The sequence below is a fragment of the Vigna umbellata genome, chromosome 5 (assembly GCF_029865625.1).
Source record: "Vigna umbellata cultivar VRB3 chromosome 5, Vumbellata_1.0, whole genome shotgun sequence".
Taxonomy (NCBI): Eukaryota; Viridiplantae; Streptophyta; class Magnoliopsida; order Fabales; family Fabaceae; genus Vigna; species Vigna umbellata.
In genome coordinates, this window is record NC_142169.1 from 58,087,746 (window position 1) to 58,113,957 (window position 26,212).

The following is a 26,212-nucleotide window of genomic DNA, read 5'->3' on the forward strand; positions in this document are numbered from 1 at the left end:
TGCATTAAGAGTCAAAGCAATGGGCCCAAACACCCAGTTCTATCCTTGGCAACTATTTTAATTTAGTCTTGATTTAGTTGGTTTTGTTGCTAAAATCTCATTCCTAGGATATTCCAATAACTAGATCATATTATAAGACATATATCGAGACAAGCATTAAACATAAACCAAAAAGGAAAGTATACACATCTAAGATAAATTGCATAAATTAAAAGAAAGTATAATAAAATTATTGCTCCATTGATATTACCATGGAGAAATCAATTACTCATGGAGTAGAATGTTGCAAGTGACAACATTTAAACGTATACTATTTACATTTAGAACATAGTCTATCTAGCATCACCTAATCATTCTTATTCTACTACTACATATTTGACCCTCTACTTAATGCCTAAAATGAGGACACGAGGTATTTATTTATAAAAAAATTTGGGCAATGTTTAGCCCAACTTTTTATGCAAACCAAAGTGGTTTCTTCACAGGTTGGTTTCTTTTTCAGCTCAGTCCCTTGTTTTGATGCTCAATACTTGACCTTTCCTTATAGGGAGAGTTTTCTTAACTCCTCGGCCTTATGCGTTGGTGCTTTCATTGCAAAAAAAGTTTCCTCATGTAGCTCGGCTCCAATATGTTGTGCTTATTTAAAAAGTCAAAATATGTTATCTTGTCTTTTCTACTTCCATGGTTCAAAGTCAATTATTATGACTCAATTGCATAATTAATACTTTCTCCCAATATTAAGTGCAAAATAACAAAATATCATTACATTTCATAAAACTCCAATTATCAATACCTCATTTTATATCTTAAGAAAAAAAATTATTTACTTACAAAAAATATGACTAATTAAAACATAATAATCTTCAAATTCATATAAAAAATTTACTTATTTTAGACATTTATCAATTAAAAAAATAACTCTACTAATCTCCCCAGTTCTAAAGTAAACATTTACTTTTTTATGTTTTAAAAAATAATTATATTCTTCTAATTTAAAATCTTTTATATTTTTAATAAAACAATTCTCTCGAAGTGATACTTACCTCTTATTTTATTTTAAAAATCATATATATACTTCAATTTAAATAAAAATTATTAAATTTAAAGCACAAATTTTAAAGTATAAGAAAAAATATTATTTTTAAAATAAATGAAATATAAAAAGAAATTTAGATTAAGTGCATATATGAGTATTTAAAGGAGAAGAAAAAGGAAAAAAGAAAAAAAAGTGTGAGAGGGGAGGGTGAAACTTACAAAAACAAATTACGTTATTGCAAGTCAAAAAAATAATTTAAATTTATCATAAACTTAAAACAATATCGTAAATAAAAAAAGATTGAATTCTATTACATAATTTTAGTAATGAGATGGGGTTGTGTTAATGATTACTACATACTTGTAGTTGGAGTGACCACTTATAACCAATAATTTTAGAAATGAAAATATACATTAAAATTTAAGATACGTGAGCTCGATTTTCAGTTGGTACATTTTAACAGAGTGTACTGAATTTTAGTAGACAAAAATATACTCATATATTATGGATTCTAAGTTTTAAAGTCAAGGGTATTTGAATAATTTCCAATTCTCAAAACTAAAAAAAATAAATAAAAAACCTCCAAACTCTTACTCACCTCTCTCTTTCATCCATCATTCCTCTTAATCCTTTCTCTTTAATCTCTCTCACCATAACCTTCTTTCTGTCATTCTTACAGTAGCTCAAACTGAAAAAAATCATAAACATTCATCTAACCGCGATCCACCTTTCTCACTTATCCAATTTTTTTCTCTCTCATCTCAATCCTCTCTTTCACCCACACACATCAACCCACGACATCGTAATTTGTTGCTTTTGCTCTGTTCGTTCATTTGTTTTCCACTTTAATAACAAAATAATTGATGATGTTGATGTTGATTTTTGATTGGAGGGCTGTGTTATATTTTTTCCCTTCTGATATTAAATTTGTAAAAAACTAAAGTCTACAATAATTTCAAAACTAAAAAAAAAAAACAAGAAATGCCCCACGAAATAGTTGCAAAGCATTTAGTTTCTTAATACCAATTTTGATAAAATCATAGAAATGAAAGGAGTAGAAGTTAAATTATGAGCCTGATGATAACAAATTTATTATGTTTAAATTCCAATTTAAAATTCAATGGGTTTTGTTTTTTCTTAATTTCACTTTTGCGACAAATGATAAATCAGAATGACAATATCATGTTTATATTGACCAAACAAGTTGGAGATGTGAATTTTTAAAGTAAACTTACATGATGTGATTTACTTTGGAAAATTGGTCCAACTGAGAGTTAACATGTTCATTATGACTAGTTTACTAATTTTTGGTTGATTTTTAATTAGTTCGTATATCAATGCAGTTCTTCTTGGAAACTACTCAATATTCTACAATCTGCTCAAATCTAGAACATATGTAATTTGTTAGAATATTTTTATTTTTTTTACAAAAATCAAATAAATATATGCTTATCAATATGAAACATTTGAAAGGGAACGAGAAACATTCGAAAGGGAACGAACAATGGTCTCTTTTCTGAATAAGGGGACAAAGTGAACAACAATAATTTTCTCTGTTCATAACTCTCTTCAATAATTTGTTGCTATTAAATCATTTAGCACGGTGTGCATGATCTTCATTTTTTGTTGTGTTTTGACGATGGGTTATATGCATGAAGGTGAAAAGTATATTCTGAAATATTATTTTCAGCAAAAAATATGTTTTTAGAATTATTTTTAAGAATTGACTTCAGAAATCCATTTTTTGGACAATGACCTACCCCTTCCGGAATCCCCTTTCCACATAACGATTTTTTTCTTCTGGAAAATATTTTCAGACAACTTAATAGTGAAAATATCAAATCTCCGTAAAGAGAAACTACTAATTCTAAAATTTAAAAACGAAATTTAATAACAATCAGAAGAGAAAAGATATGACACAACCCTCCAATCAAAAATCAACATCAACATCATCAATTATTTTGTTATTAAAATGAAAAATAAATAAACGAACAGGAGCAATAAATTGCAGTGTCGTGGGTTATCGTGTGTGGGTGAGAAAGGATGGAGATGAGAGAAATAAATTGAATAAGTGAGGAAGGTAGATTAAGGTTAGGTGAGTGTTTCTGATTTTTTCAATTGGGGCTACTAAAGGTTTGAGGCTACTACAGGAATGACGAAAAGAAGGTTAGAGTGAGAGAGATGAAAGAGAGAGGGTTGAGAGGAATAAGAGACAGCGAATAAGGATTTGAAAGTTTCTTGTTTTTTTTAGTTTTAAAAATGAAAATTATTCAAATACTCTTGACCTTAAAACTTAAAATACATAATATATGAAGGTATTTTTGTCTACTAAAATCTGGTATACCTTACTAAAATGTATTAACTTAAAAAAAAAAGAGTTTACCTACCATATATACTGAAAAAAAGAGTTTACGTACCATATATATACATATGTATGTACATATGTACATATATATACATATGTATATGTATGTACATATATAAATATATATATATATATACATATATAAATAAATATATATATATATATAAAATGTGTTCGCAAATGTAATATTTTTGGCTTCATACATATCATTGAAATTAGTAGGGTTAGATGAATCGGATCATACACGTATACTGGTGAATTCGAATTTATTCAACTCAACAATGAGATTATTTCAGCAATTGAATCACTTCATCAGATAAATAAAATAAGGGGTAGAGTCTTATAAATTAAAGATAAACTGAATTAAACACCTAGGTATCTACAGATTTCTTGTTATCGCGTTCAGTTTTCAATCAATCCTTTTGTCATTCATAATTTCACTTTATAATTCGTTTTAATCATATAATAATATTTTGGCATTTGAAGTTAAAAAATAATTAAAATATAAATAAATTGGTTAAACAGGAGTTTCATGTCAAATTTTTACCTCCCATATTTTGTTAAATATGATGAAAATGAAGCTGGTACTCTTTATTTAGGTTTTGATACGACCATGAATAAATATGTAGCCTAATCAACTTTACGTTTTCAGTGCGACAAAAATCCTTTGCTTTATCCTCATGATGAGCTTTTGTGTTAAATTAGAATGAGCTTCTTTTATTGAGTTTTAGATTTCATCTTAGTCCTAGACTTCATCAAGTTGGTTTGTGATTAAATGTATTACCTATTAACTAATTATATTCAATGTATTAATTGATGAGTAGTCATTAGAGTAGTATAATGTGCTAGAGAAATTGTTATTGTCTTAATTACGTAATTAAAAAGTTAGTTTAAAATAATTTGATACTAAAGAAATATTTTCTTTTAACAAAAACACGGAATACTGTCGCAAGCAGTACTATAACGTTTTAATAAAATTGTTAATTTTCGTAACTACTGCACTATATATAAATAGAAATAAATTTTAGATAACTTATGTCGCTAATAAATCATTTTTCAACAAAACGTAGAATACATGCTCTAAACAAACCAATGAAATATTCCATAGTTAACTTAAATTTCACCCTAAATCTCTCTCTTCCAAATTATAAAAAACATAGAGTTTTCTTAGTACTTTTTTACGACTCGTACGTATATTTAAAAATGTGATCAAACTAATTTTAGGTATTAAATATAGTTGAGATGTATACTTAAATTACTTTCAGGAATATAGTTTATATTAAAATGTGAAGAAAAGAACGATTTTAGTAACTTGGCCGAGAAAATTATCCATATTAGGAATGATCGCTGAGAGAAAAAAAAAAAAGATGATTTACATCGTGTTCACTTGATGTGAGTTACTATTTACGCATTACTCAGAGCGAGGAATTGAAGGTAAAATTGTGGTCACTTGCATCGAAATGCGCAGAACGAATTAAGGTGAATTGTGGGATTGTATACTTTTCGATCACCCACTATGAATACGAGATTTGAAAGGATCGAAACGAAAAAGTCTGGTGTGCCCCAACATAAACATATGATTCCACTTCTTCGAACCTTGGTACATTAATATATTCGGTGGTAGATGAAGTTTGTTTTTTACATTGCAAGGTTGCAAGGTTGGTGGTAGATGAAGAAGATAAGGTTGATGGACAGCGGACGATGAAGAAGGAAGTGGTTGATGAAGAACATGAAGCTGTGAAGCTGGAGAAGACGAAGAAGGTGAAACCGGTTCCAATACGCCGTATTCAGTTACAGTGTGAAGAAGAAGGGAAAACGTATTCGGTTCCTATAATTGCGAATTTGGTTCCCCATTTTGCAAAGTTGTTGTATTGATTCCCAAGGTGTGTATTCGGTTACGAAGGCTTGCGCTGTGATGGTCCATATATGCCACAAGGCATGCACCTCCTGCCACTATAGAGATGAACAAAAGACCAGTTATGATCCATATGAACGTGCGTCCAGGACTAGGATCAGACCCAGACATTTGTGTTTAGGAATAATGTTTAAATATTCACGATTTCCTCTTTATTTTCATCCATTTTAAGTAGTGGTGAAGGGTTAAGATGGAGGAAAGAGCATTGGGGTGGCATGGGGTGAGAAGCAGGTTGCATTTGGAGGTGTCCTGTTCTAATTTCTTCTGGTGTGGCACTTGCAGGGAATCCTGAGAATGAGAATTTTTCTCAAATGGAAGGCGTGAAAGAGAGAGGGAAGCGGGTTCCAATTATGGTTATTCAAGTTGAGGTTACATATGGTTTGTTTCATACATATGCTACTATTTCACATTCAAAACCCATTCTTTATACTAGTTATGTTATGTTTATGCATACAAAATACTCAAATTTGACAAGGTATAGGATAATACCGTATTAGCACACGTCAATAATAATAATAATAATAATAATAATAATAATAATAATAATGTAAGAGCCTGAAAATAATAAGGCTATTGGGCCTTATGTTGAGGCAGTCAGCCCATAAGCTAAGGACCCATGACCTTAGGAAGGGGTTTTCTAAAAATCAGAATTCCTTCATTTTGCCACCTGTCTTTCTCTCTCTCTAAAACCCTTGCCCTAAAATTCTCTTTGCCTTCTCTCTAGATTTTCTCTTCACTGAACCGATCAAATTTTGATTTGAAGGTGTTTCCGCGCTCGCTGCACCAAGGGCTTCAGTTTGAACCGAACGTTTTTCCATTCCGACCGGTAAGTGTTTTTTTCCTTTTCTTCAACCGTTCTTGAACCTAAGTCATGCAACTTGCTGGTCGCCTGTTACTGATAGTTTTTCCTTTAGTTTCTTTGTCCCTTCCAACTCTAAGAAATGTGCTCTGCACCAATTTTTGGTGGCTTATAAGTGCTGTCAAACTCGCCTTTGTGAGGAGGTACTGCTAGAGCGTTCCTAGAAGTGGTACTGTTAAGCTTTCCAGGTAAGGGGAGCTAATTATTTTTGTATGAATTTATTTTATAAAAATATATGCATATGAATGTTGAACTGGTGTGCTCTTGTGAAACTGTTTTATGACTTTTATTGTATTGGGTGTTATAACTGAAACTGTGAAATTGTGCATGTTGTGATGTGATGAATTTAATCTGTTTTGAATGAGTTTGTTGGCTGAAATTGATCTTGTTGGAAGGTCTGGAGTAAGGGTTCTGTAATAGCATGTATATGGGTATTAAATAGATGTACAGATACTGTTTGAGGTTGTTGTGAGAGGAAGTGAAAATATTAAAATTAGGCATTTCAGATTTAGAGCATAAGAGAACATCGTAGATAATTTAAATAAATTAATTATTAATTGTTGAGAGCCTTTCTTTGTTGGTAGGATAGAGGAACCTTAAAAACCTGAGTTGGCACATCTCTGATCATAGAGCAGCCCTGGCCTGATCTAGTCAGTTGTGACTAGTCATATGTGCTGGCGTCGAAGGTGAGTTTGATGCGTTCAGACATTTGGGTCCTCTCCGGTGACCAATTGGGGTAAAGAAAGATCTCTACTAAGATGAAAATAAAATAAAACAAGTTGATTGTAGATGCATAAAGTTATCATCTGTTAATTTCTAGTCAATTATAATTTTAGGAAATCAGTCACTGTGTGTTTGGAATTTAAAGTATATATATATATATATATATATATATATATGTGTGTGTGTGTGTGTGTGTGTGTGTGTGTGTGCATATTAGTTTAATGGTGCGTTGGTATTTCTAAACAATAACTCCAATATCCATTTTGCACTTTATGATTTACAGGGTGGACATTTAGTTATGATTAATTTAGAATCCAGAGTAGCCTTGATTGCAACAAAACAGGTGCTTGAAAAGAGAGTTTGATATGCTTATAATATAATATAAATATGTATATTTACAAGATACTATACGTATCATATATATATATATATATATATATATATATATATATATATATATATATATATATAGTAAGGATAGTTGTTTCTTATATTGAAACGTGAGTGTTAATCAATAATTATATTACTTGTAGGTATGTATAAATTGATGCATTTTATGAGTTGTTATGGGTTAGTTGGAGCTGTTTGGTTCTTGGTATTGATTAACTTAGATTCAATTGTGGAGATTTTATTTTTATAATTTGTGAGTGGTGAGTAATGTATATTGTTGAGATTGTGTATAAGATTACAAAGTGATGAAAGTATGATCCAAGTTGTAAATCAAGTTCCATCTGTGTAGGATCTCTTGGTGAGATCCTTAGTGTTTTAGAATGAAAGTAGGAGCTCAAGACCCGGAACAGGCTAACCTCGTGAGTGTGGCAGGATGGGAAACCCAAGTTTCATAAGTCACCATGAGTGCAGGACCCGCCATAGCTCGACTATCATTCTAAAGTCCGGACGAGTCTAAGTCTAGAAGATAACATGCTAGGATGTATGCCTTAAATTGCTTTGATTTAAGTTAACTCTTGTATGTTATGTGCTTGATATGATGCATGCTTTTATATAATTAGCTCACCCTTGCTTGTTTGTGTGCTTGTTGTATGTGTTTTCTTTTGCAATGATCATCAACTTGGATGTGAGTAGAGGAATATGAGGTTTCTTTGGAGGCAACATTGGAGAGAAATGAAGATGATGCTGCAGCTTAGACTCACTAGGAATTCTTAGTTCTCTTATGTCATTTTGAAGAACCTTGTTAGGTTTTAAATTTCAAATTCTGGACATATTTTGGAATACTCTAGTGCTTGAAGTTTTAATTTCTTAGTCAATTCTGGAAGACTATAATCCTATAATACTTTAAGTACATCTCTTAACTGCTTTCTAATATTATAAATTGGTGAGGTCTTTGCATATATACTATATATTTGGGATGTCACAAATAATATTGAAAAAGAAAGAGTAGTAAAGTAGTGTTTTTTTTAATTCATTTACTACATTATAATTCTTTTAATTTTGATAATTATTTTTAATTTTTTACTCTTTATAAACATTTTTACAATTAAATATAACATTAACAATTATCATTTTAAATTATTTTAATAAGTAGGGGGATTTTAGTAATCTTTAATTTCTATCAATTAAATAAATGTTTTAAATCTATCACATCAATCAAATCCTACCTTAATTCTCACAAACTTGACCTCCAAATCAACTCTCAATTACCTCTAAATTCACTTAAATAAACGACAAAAAAATTATCCTCAAATTCTCTCCAAAATCATCTCCTCAATCTTCCTCAAATGAACACAACATTAACGTTATGAAAAAAAAATCATTCAAACAGCATTAACGTTATAAAAAAAATCATTCAAATATTAACGAGCCTTGAAGTGACATATTGAACATGCAAATTTCACACAATTTAAATAACAATGATCAAAAAATACTTTGTTTTCTGGCCTTTAATTTTTCGTATAGTTTCTATTCGTTAGAACTCTAATTTATATATTTAAAAAAAAAAGTTAAAAATAATAAATTAGTCAATAGATATTTTAAATTTATTCTTATTGCATTTAAAATTAAGGTTAAATATGTTTTTAGTCCCTGAACTATCAGACGATTTTGTTTTTAGTCCCTGCTCAGAACTTTGATGGTTTTTAGTCCTTATAGTTTTGAAACTCTGAGTATTAGTCCTTAAAAATGGACGGTGTTAAGTTTTTGTGGATGTGGCAAACGGCGATGCCACGTGATCACTGATCTCTGCCTTCACTCTCTGCCACGTGGGATGTTTAACTGTTGAACTGAGATTAAGTCAGTTAAGCACTTCGTGATCTTTTATAAATGAGATTTGAAGAAGTTTGGTTGTTCTTCGTGGCTGCAGCTGAGGAGAAAGAACTTGGGTACATCTGAAGGTTGGAGTTGGTATTGCTGAGGTAAGTTTGTATGTTTTGGTTTTGGTCTTCTTCTGTTCTTCGTGTGAATATGACGATTTGGGATATAGGGTTTTTGTGGGCACCAAAGCTGATGAAGGGATTGTTTTCTTGTAGTGAAATGAAAGGTGACAGTGGAGGAAATGGTTGGACGCGAAGGTCAATTGGTTCGTCTAAGTCGCAAAGTTGTGGATCATCTTCACGGTTACCTTCTAAATTGTGTGGTTGTGGTGAAACATTGTTGGTTTTGAAGGCAACTACTGTGAAGAACAAAGGAAGATTGTTTTATAGATGTAGAAATTGGGTAGTAAGTGATTAAATATTTCATTTCATTTGCTGAATTTTGAATTAATCCTGTGTTGTTTTGATTGCAGAGTAATTCAAGTTGTAATTACTTTGAATGGCATGATGAAGGAGTTTCTGAAACTGAAGGAAGCTTTGAAAGAAAACGTGAAGAACTTCAAATGTGTTTGGAAAATGAAAAACTCGTATTGGATCTAAGGAAGAAGAACGACAAGTTGAAAATGAAATTAGAAGAAGAGAAGAAAGTTGGAAAAATGATGTTGTTGTTGTTTATCTTGTCATGGGCGTTAACAATTTTCTTTTGTATTATGTTTTTGTTAAAGATGAATTGTAACTAAGAATTATGGTTGAATAAAATGAGGATTGTCTGGAAATTGTTTATGTTGTTGTTTGTTTTCCCTTTAACATTCCACTGTTACTGGTATATTCATTTATGTTAATAAAGAAAACAGTTCACAGCATAAGAAAGCACATGCAGAGTATCTGTAAATGTGGACTTGGAATAAATAAAGTTAACTTGCCATTATGCAAAGATGGAATACAACTGGAAGTTTAGTGGTCCCTTTGAAAATGAAGTGGTCACATACTATTAAATAACATAAGTTTAGTGGTCCCTTTCCACTACAAAAAATATTAAAAGCAACCACACCAACCACTGTAGGCAGTACTATAATTGTTCCCTTAGTGGGTCACTGTGAATTACAAAATTCAATACAATAAAGGGTTGGCTACAATAATTCTTCAATTGGTACTAGCTTGGGACCCTAGATGTTGTGCAGCTAGTCTTGAGGATGTTCTTCTTCCACCGTCGTGCCTTGATGCAGGTCCTGCTCCACTGGCACTTCTTCCCCGTTTTGATGTTCCTCCTCCTTGGTGACTTGATGCAGCTCCTGCTTCACTGCCAGTTGTTCTTCCCCTTGTTGATGTTGGTCCTCCTTCTGACGTTGATGGAGGTGCTTGTGGTTGAGAACCTCCTGCACTGGAAGTGGCCCTTGTGCTGCCAAATCCTCCTGAACTGGAAGTGGCCCTTGTGTTCTGTAAATGGAAGTAAGCAACATTGCAATTGTAAGATTGTAAATAAGTTTGAATGTGTAAATAAGTGAAGTTGTAAAAGATTGATTTTGTACCTTTTTGTTTGCCCTTTTACATGTTCTTACATTATGACCAAATTCATTGCAGCTGCTACACTTCATAAGAAGATTCGTCTTTGATAATTTTGTATGAGTGACATATTCATCAGCCTCCCTTCTTCTTAGTTTTCTAGGCCTCCCAGGGGGTGTTTTATAAATTGGAGGCAGTAGGGAACCAAATTCAGAAGTAGACCACAATTGTTGTCCATTGATTGGAACAATCTCAGGGCCATAACAAGTGTCATAAGCCTCTCTCTTGTAATAAGGATGTACATAGTCTTCAGGGTTTTCTTGTTTGTAATTGATGGCAGCCACAGCGTGCCTACAAGGAATTCCTACCAAATCCCAAAAGTAACAACTACATGAATGGTTACTAAGGTCAACTACAAATTTATCCATAGTAAACCCGTGAGTGATTTCAAATTTTGCTCCCCCTGCCCAAGTTGGAATCCAATTTCCACTCTTCTCAACTTCCCCAACAAGCCTATTTCGTGGTTTAGGCATCACAACTCCTGTATATGTCTTTGCTTTTTCTCTAAGTGTTGCAAACCTCCTCATAATGTAAGTTCTAATCCATTCCATCATAGTTATGATAGGTTTGTCTCTAGCTAGTAAAATTGTACTATTAAATGACTCAGACAAATTATTTAACAAGACATCGCATCTATAATAACTACTAAATGCATGTTTACACCAACGATTAGTTGGAATAGATAGCAACCAATTGTAAGCATCAATGTTAACATTGGACAACTCACCCATTTTCTTTTCCCAATCCTGTTTGAATGTGGCCTTTGCAGCCCCCATCATAAGATCTCTAATAAGCACTCCTCCACCAAACTTCTTCTTGTAATTGTTATACAAGTTCCTTAAGCACAATCTATGTTCCACTTCTTCCAAGATCTCATCAAAAACTGTCATTAGTCCCTGCAATTCAGAAAAGGTCTTGCTCAATAGTAAGTATTCCAATTGCTACTGTATAAAAATAGGGAAATATTAAAATGAAGATACCTTTTGTTGATCAGAGGTGAAAACCCAACGTTGACAATCAATTCCTCCAATATCTTCTAGTAGTAGTGTCAAAAACCATCTCCAACTCTCTTTGCATTCATTTTCAACCACAGCAAAAGCTAGTGGGAAGTATTGGTCATTCGGGTCTCTGCCCACTGCCACCAACAGCTGACCCCCATATGTTGTCTTCAGATGACAACCATCTACCCCTATGAAGGGCCTACAACTTCCTAAGAAGCCTTGCTTACAACCCTCTAAACACATATAGAATGAGCCAAATCTTGGAGGCAAACTTGGTTGGGGTTGATTGACTTTAATTTTAAATGTTCCACCTTCACTCTTAGCAATTCACCCACATAATCATATACACGACCGTATTGTCGCTCTCCATCACCAACCAAAGAATCCAAGGCAATTTGCTTTGCCTTTCCAGCTTTCCAAGCAATGATTCCAACACTGAATGACTTCTTAATGTCATCAATTATTTGGTTGACAGTCATGTTAGCCACATTTACAAACCTATCTACTAATACTTGTGCAATCCAGTTCACATTTGCACTTTTGTTTCCAAAGGTCCTTCCACAACTGTGTCGTCCAACCAAGGTTTTCACCCTAAATGTTTGCTTCCCTCCTACCTTGCTAGCCATAATCAGAAAACCACATTTGTTTTTACAAACTGCCCTTACTCTGTTCAGGTCATTCTTCACAAACTTAACCTCTTTTCCATTTAATACACTATGCTCCAATAGTGCATTTTTGAATTCCTTTAAAGAACAGAACTCCATCCCCAATTCAAATCTGAAGTTCTTGTTCATATCATCTTTTCTAAACTTTTTAAATTTCCCCTTTGATAACCTCACATCCTCATCACTATCTACATTTGAATCCAATTCATCACTGTTGTATTCTTCATTGATCTCATGATCTCCAACTTCTTCATTCAGTAAAAATGAACCTTCCCCAACATTGCCTCTTCTACGCACACATTTCTTCTTCTTTTTCATTCTATTCCACCTATCCAAAACTGGATTAATGTTTCTCCGAAATTGGTCCACCCTATCATTCTGAACATCAAACCCATCATCTTCATTAGCCATTCTGTCTTCTTCACTGTCATCCATACATTCTTCAGCTGAAGCTTCTACTTCCCCCTCAACAACATTCCCCCCTTCCTCTTCTTCCCCAAGATAATCATATTCATCACCACCAACAAACTCTTGTTCTTCCTGACCCATTTGAACATCTTCATGTTCATCATGACCATCACACTCTTCTTCTTCCTCACCCATTTCAACCTCTTCATGCTCATCATCACCATCACACTCTTCTTCCTCGCTCATTTGAACCTCTTGTTGTTCATGACCACCACCAAACTCTTCTTCTTCCTCACCCATTTGAACCTCTTGCTGTTCCTCACCACCATCACACTCTTCCTCCTCACCCTTTTCAACCTCTTCCTGTTCATGACCACCATCACAGTCTTCCTCACCCTTATCAACCTCCTGCTGTTCATGACCACCATCACAGTCTTCCTCACCCTCTTCTAGACCCATTCCACCCTCTTGTAGAATCTCATCCACTTTGGAAACCACTTCCTCCGTGTCTATGTTTCCTTTTTCAACATCACCCTCTTCCACTTCCTCAGCCACTTCACCACAACTAAGAAAGTGAACTTCCACTGCCTCACTAGGAACATGTTAAACATAAATTTCTACCTCTTCGTTATTCTCCTCTGCATAATTAGCCAAGTACAGTGCTTCACTGTCATCACTCAATAATCTAACATTATTCATCAGCCTTTGTTTGGACCCCTTCCACCAAAGTTTGAAGTCTGCATCATACTTAAATTCTTTAACTATTCCAACCGCTTCAAAATATGACCAACGATCCGGATCAACTCCTTTGATCACGTGTATCTCTCCCCCAACATACTGTAGCCCCTTATTACTAACAAACTTCCCCATGTGATGCAAACAAATGTCAAAAACCATTTCTAGACCTACATTCACACATCAACGCTTTACGCACAAATTGGAACAACCATAACCGAAACACAAAAACAATAGCTTAACTTACCTTTACGCTTGTCTTTACGCTTGTCTTTGACGACCACCGGAACGACCACCGCAACCACCACCGCAAAGGACAACCAAGATACAATGCTTCCTGTCAAAGGTTTCCACTACAATGCTTCCACTAAAACTACGTTTTCCCCCCAATTCAAATATTTACTTTTGACAAATTCTGAACCCTATATCTAATTTCAATCAACAACGTAATTAACTGACTTAATCTCAGTTCAACAGTTAAACATCCCACGTGGCAGAGAGTGAAGGCAAAGATCAGTGATCACGTGGCATCGCCGTTTGCCACATCCACAAAAACTTAACACCGTCCATTTTTAAGGACTAATACTCAGAGTTTCAAAACTATAAGGACTAAAAACCATCAAAGTTCTGAGCGGGGACTAAAAACAAAATCGTCTGATAGTTCAGGGACTAAAAACATATTTAACCCTTAAAATTAAAGTTTGAGTGATATTTTGATATCATATATACTTATATTCTCAAATTACACACAAATAAAAATTTTATATTTATTAAATTTATTTCAAATATTTATTAATTTTCTAATAAAAAACCTTGATTAATTAAAGATATTTTATAAAATAGGGATAGAAAATTATATGATTGTAATACTTACTAATAAATATCATTGTTATTCCAAAGTTTGAATTATGTAATTTATGAAATGCAGATAAACTCTTTCACTTGCCCCAAACGTTGAGTGATATTTTGATATCATAAATACTTATATTCTCGAATTACACTAAAATAAAAACTTTATATTATTTATTTCAAATATTTATTAATTTTTTAATGAAAAAATCTTCAATTAATTAATCATATTTCAAAAAATAGAAATAGAATGATTATAATATCTACTAATAAATATCAGAACTACTTCCAATGTTTGGATTACGTAATTTATGATATGCAGATAAACTCTTTCACTTCCCCATCAAATCATTCATAGATTCTCCATCAAATCATTAATAAATGGTATAAGAATTGGAAAGTCACTTGAACCTATCTTGTGTATATATATAGCTGTGACTTTTACATTATGTTCCCAAAGAGGCTGTAATCCATAGTAGGTATATGGACTCTATTCAGAGTTTCAATCTTAATGGGGAGCAAATTTCGACCCATGTCACCAAGAAGAAGAGAACAATCCTTGAGGTTCTGGAATCTTTTTTGTTTTCCTCAGAGTCGGAGCAAAAGGTTATTGGGATCGATATTGAGTGTCATCTGTCAAAGGATGTAGATAAAACCAAATGCGTCACATTGCATCTTTGTGATGGACATTCATGTCTTATTATCCAGCTTCTACATATGAAGTCCATTCCCATGTCTCTGCTTAATTTTCTTCGTCTTCCGAATTATACTTTCGTGGGTGTTGGCATTAAAGATGATTTGCATAAATTGGAGGTTGAGTATGGGATCAGATGCAAAAATGCAGTGGATTTAGGGCCTTTGGCTGCTTCTGTCATGAAGATGCCTCGTTTGAGTGGTTGTGGCATCGATGAACTAACCCGTGTGGTTAATAATCTTGATCTTCGAAAACATAGACCTTTAAGTGCGGTCTTTAAGGATTGGGGTGAATATGAACTAGGCAAAAAGCTTGCCAAACTAGCTACTGTTAATGTTTACTCTTATTATAAAGTTGGTAGGAAATTGCTTGAACCTTACACTTCGTAATGTTTCTGCCTTTAATTTATTTTAAGAAGAAAGTTTAATGAATAGCTCATAAGTTTATATTTCTTTGTATAAATATATATATATATATATATACATATATATATATATATATATATATATATATATATATAATGTTTACATTTTTGAATATGGAAATTCACCAATTGTGTTAAAAGAAATATTTAAAATTATTTTATATTTGCATTGACATACAAATAATATTTACATTGATATAAAAATAACATTAAAAAAATATTTACATTGATACACATGTAATAGGAAATAAGTATACTTTGGAAGTTAAGAAAATGGAATGAAAAGAAGTGGGAATGGAGTATGAGTTGAAAGAGATAATGGTTTAAATGGATTTGAGGATAATTTTGTAGTTGTTTTTTTGAGTGGATTTGTGATTAATTGAGAGTGGATTTGGAAGTAAAGTTTGTGAGAATTAGTGTAGGATTTGATTGATGTGATAGATTTTTAAAATTAGTTTAATTGGTAGAAATTAAAGATTACCAAAATGCCCCTAGTTTAAAAGTAATATAAAAAGTTATTTTTTAATGTTATATTTAATTGTAAAAATGTTTATAAAGAGAAAAAATTTATGAATAATTTATAAAATTATTGTTTAAAAATTATAAATGTTATAATGTAGTAAAATGAATTTATTTTAATGTAGTATTAGGTTGTAATAATTAAATCTAGTGATATGAAATATACAACCAGTTAATGCGTCAAAATTATTAACTCTGTGTGCTGCAATGCGAAAGCATGCCTCTGGACAGTCCAAAGTCTTGACTTGGGAAGCCACACTATTGATAGAACAGTGCAACTGGAATGGAGTACGAAAATAATGCATGTTTTTTTTTAAATGGTCGTGGGATTATAGTTAAAGCACAGGGACATTTATGACTTTTCATCCCAAATCAGCGCCGATCTTTGGAGAGCCTCAAAAAGCGGAAATCCTCGCAAATCAGTCCTATGAAGTGCTTATCTATCATCGCAAATCAGTCCCACCGAACACAATTTACTTTGCAAATCCATCTTTTCAAATTCACTTCTACAGTAAATCACCTCAAACGAACGGAGGCTTAATGTTCGTTTGTTCACGAGGCATCTGAAGAGAAATTTTATTGATATTGCTATGTTCAACGAAGGCGTTACTGCTTCAGGTAGGTGCCTCCTTCAATACCTTCTGAACATGCAGAAGCTGAAAGACGAAGCTTTCAAACATCACCTGACCTGACAAGCTAATTTTATCATTATTATGTTTTTCACTCTTCTTTCTTTCTTCGGGCAACCAAAGTTGCATATCTGTAAAAAGAAAGAAGTGTGGCATCTACATCACATAAGGGAATGTGTGCAAAAAATTAAATATTTAAATTACATCCATACTTATACGGACACATTTTAATCAATTAGTTTAATATTTAAATTCATATATTTTTACTTTTAATTTAATTTAATTGGATTTGGAGATTTTTTTATAGTAAATAAAATTAAATGTTATTTTGAAGAACTTGTTTGGTGAAGATATTTTTTTTAATTCTGAATTAAAGATTTCTTATTCGATTTGTAAAATGTTTCTTAATATTCGGACGAAGGACATTGTTGAGTCGGTCTTGAATGGGGTACTATTGATTCTACTTCATCTAAATCATTTTCAATTCAACATTGACTAAAATATCATCAACACAACCTATATTTAGAAATTATCAATTAGGCCTCAATCGAGACTTGATTTGTTTGGTCTCCACTTAAACATCATTAGCACAATTTTAATTAAGATATTATTAGCCTATTTACAAATTATAAATTTATTTTAAATCTAAATATGACTTATTTAAATGTTTAAAAGTCTGACATACCTCATAGTCTTATTTTGTTGTTTTATTTATGAACATACCTACAAACAAATCAATAAAGTTAACTAGGTTATTAAACCTAAAAAGCATAAAGGATATGGTTATTCATATATATGTATGTATATATTATTAACCTAAAAAATATTAATATTAAATAAAAATTCAACAAAAATAATCATTATATTATATTAAAAATAGAGTCACGTAGAAATAAAAATACTTATATTATCTCATGTCAAAATGAAAAGAAATTTTTATGAGAAAAAATAATTAAACTGGACATAAAAGGAAAAGAATAAAAGTTTCAATTACAAACATTAAATACTTTTATTCTCAATTTGAACCATTGTTAGTCACTATATTATATTTAAAGTTACCAATTTAATCTTGAAAAATATCTTAATTATTTAGTAAAAAATATAAAAATTAAATTAATTCAGATAACTCAAATTCATAAAAAATGATAGATTCGATTTTAATATCAATTTTATTCAAAATAAATAGATATGAATCTATATTAAATTGAAAAAAAAATTCAAATCCATTTAATTTTTGGATTTCAAATCCAACTGGAATTTAGATTTGACAAATATTAAGTTTTTTAAAAATTCAATGCATGCTAGCCTCAGAAGTAAATGTGAACAGAATTCATTTCAAAAGCAAAGAAATTAGATGGATAAAGAAAATGAATCACATACCTTCGTTTGAAGTTTTACATCTAAGAAGAGTTTCAGCTTCACAATTGCTCCTGGTGAAAATTTCAGTCCCCTCAGTATATATCTCATAAGAAGTATTATGACAGTGTTGACCCTGCCACCAGGGCAAGAGAAAAGATATAGGTGTAGAATTAAGAATAGACATACTTTCTTTTATCTACTTGACTTTCTTCTTTGTCAGGTCTCTTCAGTAATGATGATATCTCCTCCACATGACCCGAAGAGTCAGCTGTTACACGACACTCAGTTGCTGATGCTTTTGGATTTGTGTCCACTGTTCCTTCACATTCTTGCTCATGATTCTTGAAAGATGGGGCATCATCTGCTAGTTTCTTTTCAGAGGACAATTCATCATCTCCCATGAAAACATTTTCTTGATCAAAATTCTTGCGTCTGTCTTTTTGCAGTTTCACTTGTTTCTCGCTTTTGCAAACACTTCCCTGCCCTGACATATCAGTAGATGAAGTCGCACGATGAAAACCTCCAGCATCCTCAGACTTTCCTTTGAAATGAAAATCTGGAGATAAACATGGGCTCGTTGGCCAGGAATCAACATTAGGGAATGCGGCTGAGCAGTCACATGCCAACTTTTGAGAGGTAAAACTGCAAGGAGCTGAATCTGCACGAGGTGCAGTTTTATTAAATCCACCAAAGCAAGGACTCGCCTTGTCACTTAATTCGAGGGTATTAAAGACGTTAAAAGGATCTTCAATTCTATTCTTGGATCCGAAGACTGTAAAATCTGTCTCTAAATCTAGACAGAATGAGGCGGCAACAGAACTTTTATCAAATGAAGGCTTTCTTTCCTCAAAGTGCCAACTGTTACGTGGCCCCAGCTCTTCCTGGAGAATAGAGTTTGAAAAATGAGATGGTACTCGCTTTGATGAGTTTGGCATACTTCTGTACTTTTCGTCCTTGGTACTGTACCTATTTCTAGAGCTACAAAAAGCATTTCTATGCTTTCTAGGGCTTGAAAAAGCATTTCTATGCTTTCTTCTGTTCTCTCCTGTCAATATTATTGCTGGTGAATGCGCGGTGGAGTCACCCCTCACTGACACAAAACGAAGACATTCCAATTAAGAATAGCACCTATGCCTTATGAATCAAATAGATCTACTAATCATATGCATAACCCCAATGAGTTTGCTTTTGGGAGTCAAAAGAGACGGAGAGAGAGAGACTTATATTACCCGCAGCGCATGAGCTTGACTCTTCGCTGACACAAGGTCCACATACAGTCAGACAAGGTGACAATATAAAGGAACAGAAAAGAAAAAAAAAATGATCATGAAACACAAGAGTATTTTGGTTTTACCTCAGCAAGCTCGAATTATCCCTTACATCTTCTGGAATGAAATTTTGAGCATCGAAGTTCCCATCTAATCTGTAACATTAACGACAGCAGAAAAACATAAGAAAATGCTCATCTCATTGCAGAGCTTCAAAGAATAATGTTCATACCTTGACCTGCTAGCAACATAAAAGTCAAAATCTTCCTCTAATTCGTCTTTAGAAAATGAAGACCGTGGTTCTGAAGATAAAGAAAAAGCATAAAAGAGTAAAAACACCATATTGGAGTGATTTATAAATCGTTACTTGCGTCAAATATGTTTTGGACTCAAACCAATCAAACATAATCATACATGCCAGATGCTCATTACATGAAATCAGATCTATGAATAAGTGGATCTCATTGACTATCCATCTAGCAAACGAAATTTTGACGATGAGCAGTTAAAACAGGTAAGCGCGGAATTTAAATAAGAAAATGAGTAATAAATTGATACACTTAATGATTCGAAATATTTCATCATTTTCCAGTCTTTTATAATATGTATCTTGGATCATACTTAGATTTCTTTCTTTCGCTAGGTCTCAAATAGTTTGTGCCCAACATTAACATTCAAGTACAACACAACCACAAGAACGGTCATGAGGTCTTTGTGTTTGAAAAAACATTTACATATCACCTAAATAGTTAGTCCTGTAGTAGATGTAGTTTCTCTCCAGAGAAGATGCTTAACATTTACAACATGCTGGTAGGAAAGGGTTGAGAAACTGTTGTTTAACGAATTAACGTTAATAATTGTGATCACACATGCATAATTGTAACTCAAATTGATTTTAACCGACAAATGTATCTATTGTCGTTCTAGAGTAGGACATAGGTTCCCATATGTTCATGAAGTGTAAAATGACCAGGTAATTTCTAAATTTTCGGTGCATGGCATAACAGAAGAACAGAAACTTACGGTCACGGTAGCGAATTAATTAAAATAGGTAAAGCCGCATAAATTAAATTATCTTGTCAGTGTCATTAGTGTTCCATTCTAAGAATAACCTTTAAAACATTGAAGTAAGGTTATATTTGGTAGTTTAAGGAAGCAAATTGTACCGCCCATATCCATCTGTTTCATCGCTACAGCTGAAGACCTGCATAGTCATACATACAACCATCTTTAAGTCAAAAATATCATTATGGGAAACAAGTGAAGGTGCGCTCTACCCTCTCTAGTATAGAAAATACCATTTCTTAGGCAGTAGGTCTTCAAAAGCATAGTTCTCCAATTTGTAGGTTCCACTTTTCGATAATTCAGGAGATTTAGAACCCATTTGAAAAGTCTTCTTACACGAGGTATCATATCCCATCTCGTTGTCAAAGGTCTCATCAAGGAAAACTGAACATGCTATATTCCATAAAAGGCGGAGAAACATTTTTTCAATAACCGAAAAGAGATAGTCATGTCATTTACTGCAAAGCCTAAAAATGTGACCAATGATCAGCTCTAATCTTTACTACATTAAGTATGGTAAAATCTAGACAATTGTGGTTGGTCCAGATAGATACGTTTAATTGAATCATTGACTTGCGATTCACGGAATCCATTAAGCAAATGATGATATGGTCAATAGCTCCAGTGCTTAAATATAAATTATCTGATTCAAATAATGTGGTCATTTCTGAAGTTTAAAAGTTACATGCATTTCACGTTTTTTTTTTCATTCCTTTTCTTAGTTTACAGTTCTTCAGTTTTATGTTTTTTTTCATCTGTTACTGCTGCATGTCATAGATCTTTATGAATAACAAATAGTTACCATGTATACAAGAAATCGGTTGAAGTTATTTCAAATGCATGTTAGCAAAGTGTTAGAGAACAAAAGTATTGAAAGAAAAGTAATTAGATATAACAAATAAGAAAGAAAAAAATAGTTATAGATTACCATTCCACAAGTCTCCATCACTATTTTCAGTCTTGTAGAAGAATTTTTCCCTATCGGCAGAGCCATTTCTGTTATCAATGTCATAAAAATGATTGCCGTTTCCAACAGTTGCTGAGCTTCGCCTTAATTTGTTAAATGGGAAGTCCGAAGAACTGATAGGCGAGACCTTGATATCTTGCACCATTGTATCCTATTAGTGTCACAATGTATAATAGCATAATTACCCAACATAGCTCATTTTGAATTTAATTAGGCGGAATATAATGAAAATTATTGGAAGTCTATCAATCAGGGGAACAGTATTATAGGTTCAAGTCCAGCTGTGATCAAATCAAAAGACTAAAACGGGGAAAAATAGAATAAAAGATTAACATTAACAGCAGTAAAAAGTTAACAAACCCCTCAAAAATTTTAAGGGATACTATGTAAAATAAGTGGCATGGGCCATGGTAAGGTTGCTGTCTTGTATCCAAGGGCTATAGGCAGCTTTTATTGAGGTGATTAAGAGATAGAAAAAAATGAGAATATAATTTGAAAAAGGGTGAAGCGGTAGAGAGTGTGTAATTTTCCCTAATATCTTTAACCATATGATCGTTCCCAGTAATCATTAAGTCATCTCTGCTTAACCGATAGATCCGTCGCCTTACTCATGACTGTTTCTAATTAAAATACAACAACTAAGTGATGATTCATTAAGCTAACTCTTATTGGGTCATGGTTATTACCGAACTCTCTGAAGTTTCTCTTCAAGAACCCAATATATACAGACACACTAATCTGACTTTTCCAAAGCAGCAATCTCAATATTGTGCATAAATATCATATTACCACTGAAGATTGTGGACTAATTTATGGCTCGACTAATCAGCGTTCAATAACTTTACGAACACAATGTTATACAATTTTCTCAATGTACCCTGCCAATTAATGGTCATCAATGGCAGACTAAATTTTTATTCCATGGAATTGGAATAAAATAAAATAAGATATAATTATGAAAGCACTTTAATAAAACAAGAACTCGTTGATTTTTCATGATAAAACAAAAAGTAGAAGATGTATATCAGTTCAGGTATCATTAATGATTGACAAGGAACATATAGCTATAGAAGATGCAGATAGGATTATGCAAGTGTGTGGTGTGCGTAAAGATGATTTTTTGCTTCACCACTTCAAGTTCAATGTCATCCAGCTCATGGTTAACTTTCTTCAATTTTGATTTACTTCCATCCTTCTGCAATGGAGAATAACTATATGGGATTCTGCAAATAAAAAATTCCAAAACACGTACACAAAAAATCAATCTTTGACAGCCAGCGAAATTCTTGAATGCTACTATCGATTTTTTAAAAGACCAAGTGAGGTTATGTTGTTCATTTTAAAACAAAAAACTATCATTAAGCCTACCTTTCATGAAACTGAAGGGACAATAGCCCCGAACATTTACAAGTGGCATAAGATATGGAATTTAAAAGAAGAACACCAACTATAGTTAACACCTATTGTTTTATGAAAATAAGGCTTCTTTTTAGGAATTTTTAAACACTGAAAAATAGGATACAAGTAAAATCAAAAGGGCGGCTATCAGATAGCAAACACCATCCTTCTCTCAGACAGCAATGAGACCATTGCTTTTTGTTACAAACAGGCCACTGGTAGCAATAAAATTTACCTTTGTAGTATTTGTTACAGAAAAAACTTACTAAACAATAAAAAAGGGGCATCATTATTCGTAAACAATTTAACATGCCTTGATGGATAGTAAATAGTAACAGGTCATGTATAAAATGAAAAATGTTAAACATATGCTTAACTAAAATTTTCATAGATGCGTGAGATGATATGGTGATAATGTGAACTGAAGAAATTTTCAACATTGTAATTAAATGAAGATATTTAGCCACAAAGTCATTCAATTGGCAAAGTTGCACCAATTTACAGAGAGAAGAAACAAAAAAAAAATAGAATTATGTAAAAAGCATCAATTTAATCACCTAGCACGTTGCTCTGGAGAATGAACTGGCGTTTCTGTCCCAACTTTACCCAGGCCTAGAAGGATTCAATTAACATATATATATATATATATGGGAAGAAAATGTCAGAGTAAAAAACAATTCATAAAATTGCTATATGTAAAGTTTCACTTTATCTGAACATATTTTAAATCAACTAAAAGGATATATCCTTACGTGTTAGTGGACGAGTATATAACAATAGTCATAGTGATCCTACGAATAAAGAAATATGAAACTGGAGGCGAACCAAGATGAATGAAAAACAATATATACCTTCAAGTGAAAAAGAAACATGATCTTCGCAGGTCGGACACTTTTCTGCAGTGGCATTAGGTTCATCATCACACACCAAATCAATAACAGAAAATTCCGAGTCTGAGAACAAGGACAAACCAATAGGTGAGAGGAGGAAGGCTGAATTTGAATGTAAAGATAAATGTTCAATAAATTCCATTGGGGCCTCGAAAGCAAAATATGCTAAGATATAATCTAAAATTTACTAAAGCAAGAAATACAACATAATTGAATATCTATAATATGCTACTTACATTGATCGGATACTGTCTTCCATTGATTGGGGGGTCCATTAAAGGCAGTATTGCGGTGATCAGAAGAACTCCTGTCAAGTTAAAAAAAAAGTATCAATTTTTCGAAAGCTGTTGCAGGTTAGCCTAAGAATACCAAGCCAATACATTTAGAAAGAATCCCCTTATAATTTTTTTTTCTATATTCGTCCAACTCCCAAAAAGAGAAGGAAAATTAAAGATAAGTCAGAAAAGTATAGAAGGAAACCGTAAAACAACCACAGGAAAGCAAATGAATAAAAATTTCGGTTCAGTTTCAAAATCTGTCATTTGGTTTGCCTTTAAATTTATTTTGACTAGTTTCATCTAGTGTTCTGAAAATTTTGAAGCCAGACTGAACCAACTCGATTAATAAAACGATTAGAAGCTTTTGATCACAGCAACCCAACTCCTGCATACCCATAAAAGGAAAGAAAAAGACAATGAACTCAGAAAAAAACAGCGAATGTAATATTTTCACATTTCCTTCTAGCTTCGTTGCAGACACCTTTTTTATGTTTGCTAGCCATGGATGTATTACTATGTGGAGCAATAAGTTAAGACGAAAAAATACCTACAAGTAGGTAGTGCAATCCTTCTCCAACCTCATAAGAACCCCGTGGTTTTCAATTTCTCTAAGACTAACCAATATAATAATATACTAGAAGGCAATAACAATGTAAAAGTATCACTCACTTCCGTGATGTTTCAGTCTGGCGGCACAAAGGTGCCCCTGCATATACATTCATTATATATTTCACATCTTAGTTCCAAATTGCATTTAAATTGAACCAAACAGACTTGATAGTTTTTGCGTTGGCTAATGTACTAGATCACGTACTTGCCTCTTCGAATCTGAAAGAATTTACTGTAGTATTCATATTGGTAAACATTGTTGGCTGATCTGTTGAGACATTGACTGGCAGGGTAGAAATATCGATGTCTCCATCGTCCCTCTCTTTCGTTGTTGTACAGTTAATATGGGGGGAAATTGGTAATTTTACTAAACAAGACATAAGCAAGAAAAGAAGCACAGAGTCATCAGGACAAAGCAAACAAAAAAGAAGCTGCATTAGCTGGCTGTCCTTTTCCCTGCCAACGTGGTTGTAATTCGGGAAGTTTTTCAGAACATGAAATATTTTAGCCTAATGACTACCTCACCAAAAGTCAGGAATTAGCAGCAACAAATCTGTTATGCAGAAAGAATATTCAATGCTTACCCTCTGGACAAAATGGACTACACTGCTGAGCTTTTGTTGACAAGTTAAGCAAATTGAGAATGTCCAGAGACCGATGTTCCTTGAGGCTTTGTCCACTTATTCCTGGACTATCATAACAATTATCTGATCCCATCATATGCAAATTTTGTTGCTTACGCTTTCTTTGTTCAAAGTATTGCTTCTGTCTGGTGGAAATAAGGAGTTCATTACAATTCTACAGTCTAACCTTCCAATTTTAGCAGAACCACTCTTCCCAGCCTCAACCAACCAAACTCCATATAGGTTTGTAACTAACATAACATCAAACTTTTACCTCTTTTGTGTAGACTTCCTTGACTGAAAATCTCCCATCCCGGCGCCAATGATCATCATGCATCAATTAGATATAATGTTTGGACATCAGAAGAAAAATTAACATCATTCAATTTATTTTTTAAACAATTTGCAATTTTGAATGGCTCGTCACGCCAACTACGTCAGCTAGCATAACATGAAAATCAAATTTTTAATTTGCGCCAGAGGCAATGACTAGTATTTTTTTACTTTCACTTTTCATTCAGAAAACCTTGTGATTTCCAAAACATCTACAAATGCAAAAATTCAGTGGTCCTATAGGATACTGTTAATCCTTCAAACAATAAACAGATTTTGTTTCTTCCTAATTACACATAATATTTCGATTCGATTGAAATTATATTGCAATATGCAACTAGCTCATTTAAACTACAGCAAAACTCCAACTCACAGTAGCGACTTTCCGCCTGGATCCTCCCATCCATTGCAACATCGTGCAGGATGCGATCTACAACCTCACACGAAACAAAGCCGAACCGCAACGTTCAAACAATCGCGTTCGGAATTTCGATTGAAAAAGTATAGTTCAAAAAAATCAGCATTATCATGAAATGAAATTCTAAAAGCAAACGCGGTCTCATTTATAGAGTTTTCAATTACAGAGAAGAAGAATGATACCTATAATGGCGAATCGAGATCTGAATTTCTGTTTCGGAACGTAATGAAGAGAAAATGATCGTTGAAAGGTGGAGCTGAGGATCTCTTTGTTTCCGCGAAAACCGAAATTTTGAACTCGAATGCCACCGCGGGAAAAAACTGAACCCGATGCTATATAAAGAAGTTTTTTT

At 32.9% G+C, this 26,212-nt stretch overlaps 3 protein-coding genes across 4 annotated transcripts; 1 reads left to right on the forward strand and 2 right to left on the reverse strand.

Moving 5' to 3' along the window:
• Nucleotides 1-10,072: 10,072 nt before the first annotated feature.
• LOC148198722 (uncharacterized) lies at nt 10,073-11,277 on the reverse strand. The gene is made up of 2 exons (XM_088114927.1): nt 10,695-11,277; nt 10,073-10,602 (listed from the first exon to the last, which is right to left on the reverse strand). Exons 1-2 carry the CDS (start codon nt 11,253-11,255, stop codon nt 10,309-10,311), a joined length of 855 nt encoding a protein of 284 aa, XP_087971053.1. The 5' UTR covers nt 11,256-11,277; the 3' UTR covers nt 10,073-10,308.
• A 3,592-nt stretch (nt 11,278-14,869) lies between these two features.
• On the forward strand, nt 14,870-15,469 carry LOC148198723 (3'-5' exonuclease-like). The gene has a single exon (XM_088115899.1). The coding sequence runs from the start codon at nt 14,870-14,872 to the stop codon at nt 15,467-15,469; it is 600 nt and encodes a 199-aa protein (XP_087972025.1).
• Nucleotides 15,470-16,217: 748 nt separating this feature from the next.
• On the reverse strand, nt 16,218-26,162 carry LOC124828709 (uncharacterized). 2 transcript variants are annotated; one of them, XM_088115277.1, is made up of 18 exons: nt 26,043-26,162; nt 25,384-25,872; nt 25,071-25,255; nt 24,692-24,853; nt 24,547-24,583; nt 23,836-23,906; nt 23,561-23,662; nt 23,267-23,321; nt 22,441-22,534; nt 21,273-21,462; nt 20,578-20,737; nt 20,446-20,483; nt 19,512-19,581; nt 19,366-19,434; nt 19,241-19,266; nt 18,198-19,101; nt 18,033-18,082; nt 16,218-16,783 (listed from the first exon to the last, which is right to left on the reverse strand). In XM_088115277.1, the coding sequence occupies exons 2-18, from the start codon at nt 25,440-25,442 to the stop codon at nt 16,638-16,640; spliced, it is 2,418 nt and encodes an 805-aa protein (XP_087971403.1). In that variant the 5' UTR covers nt 25,443-25,872; nt 26,043-26,162; the 3' UTR covers nt 16,218-16,637. The 2 variants fall into 2 exon arrangements, with proteins under 2 accessions (XP_087971403.1, XP_047158031.2); XM_047302075.2 differs by having other exon boundaries at nt 25,384-26,155.
• Between the last annotated feature and the right edge of the window lie 50 nt (nt 26,163-26,212).

What these genes read in the sequence shown, in the direction of transcription:
- LOC148198722 (XM_088114927.1), bottom strand. Translation starts at nt 11,255, where the DNA reads ATGAGGAGGTTTGCAACACTTAGAGAAAAAGCAAAGACATATACAGGA. An exon ending in GTAAAAGGGCAAACAAAAAG is followed by an intron (nt 10,603 to 10,694) that starts GTACAAAATCAA and finishes TTCCATTTACAG; the next exon opens with AACACAAGGGCCACTTCCAG.
- LOC148198723 (XM_088115899.1), top strand. Translation starts at nt 14,870, where the DNA reads ATGGACTCTATTCAGAGTTTCAATCTTAATGGGGAGCAAATTTCGACC.
- LOC124828709 (XM_088115277.1), bottom strand. Translation starts at nt 25,442, where the DNA reads ATGATGATCATTGGCGCCGGGATGGGAGATTTTCAGTCAAGGAAGTCT. An exon ending in TCTCCAGAGCAACGTGCTAG is followed by an intron (nt 22,535 to 23,266) that starts GTGATTAAATTG and finishes TTTTATTTGCAG; the next exon opens with AATCCCATATAGTTATTCTC. An exon ending in ATGTAAAACTTCAAACGAAG is followed by an intron (nt 16,784 to 18,032) that starts GTATGTGATTCA and finishes TTCTTTTTACAG; the next exon opens with ATATGCAACTTTGGTTGCCC.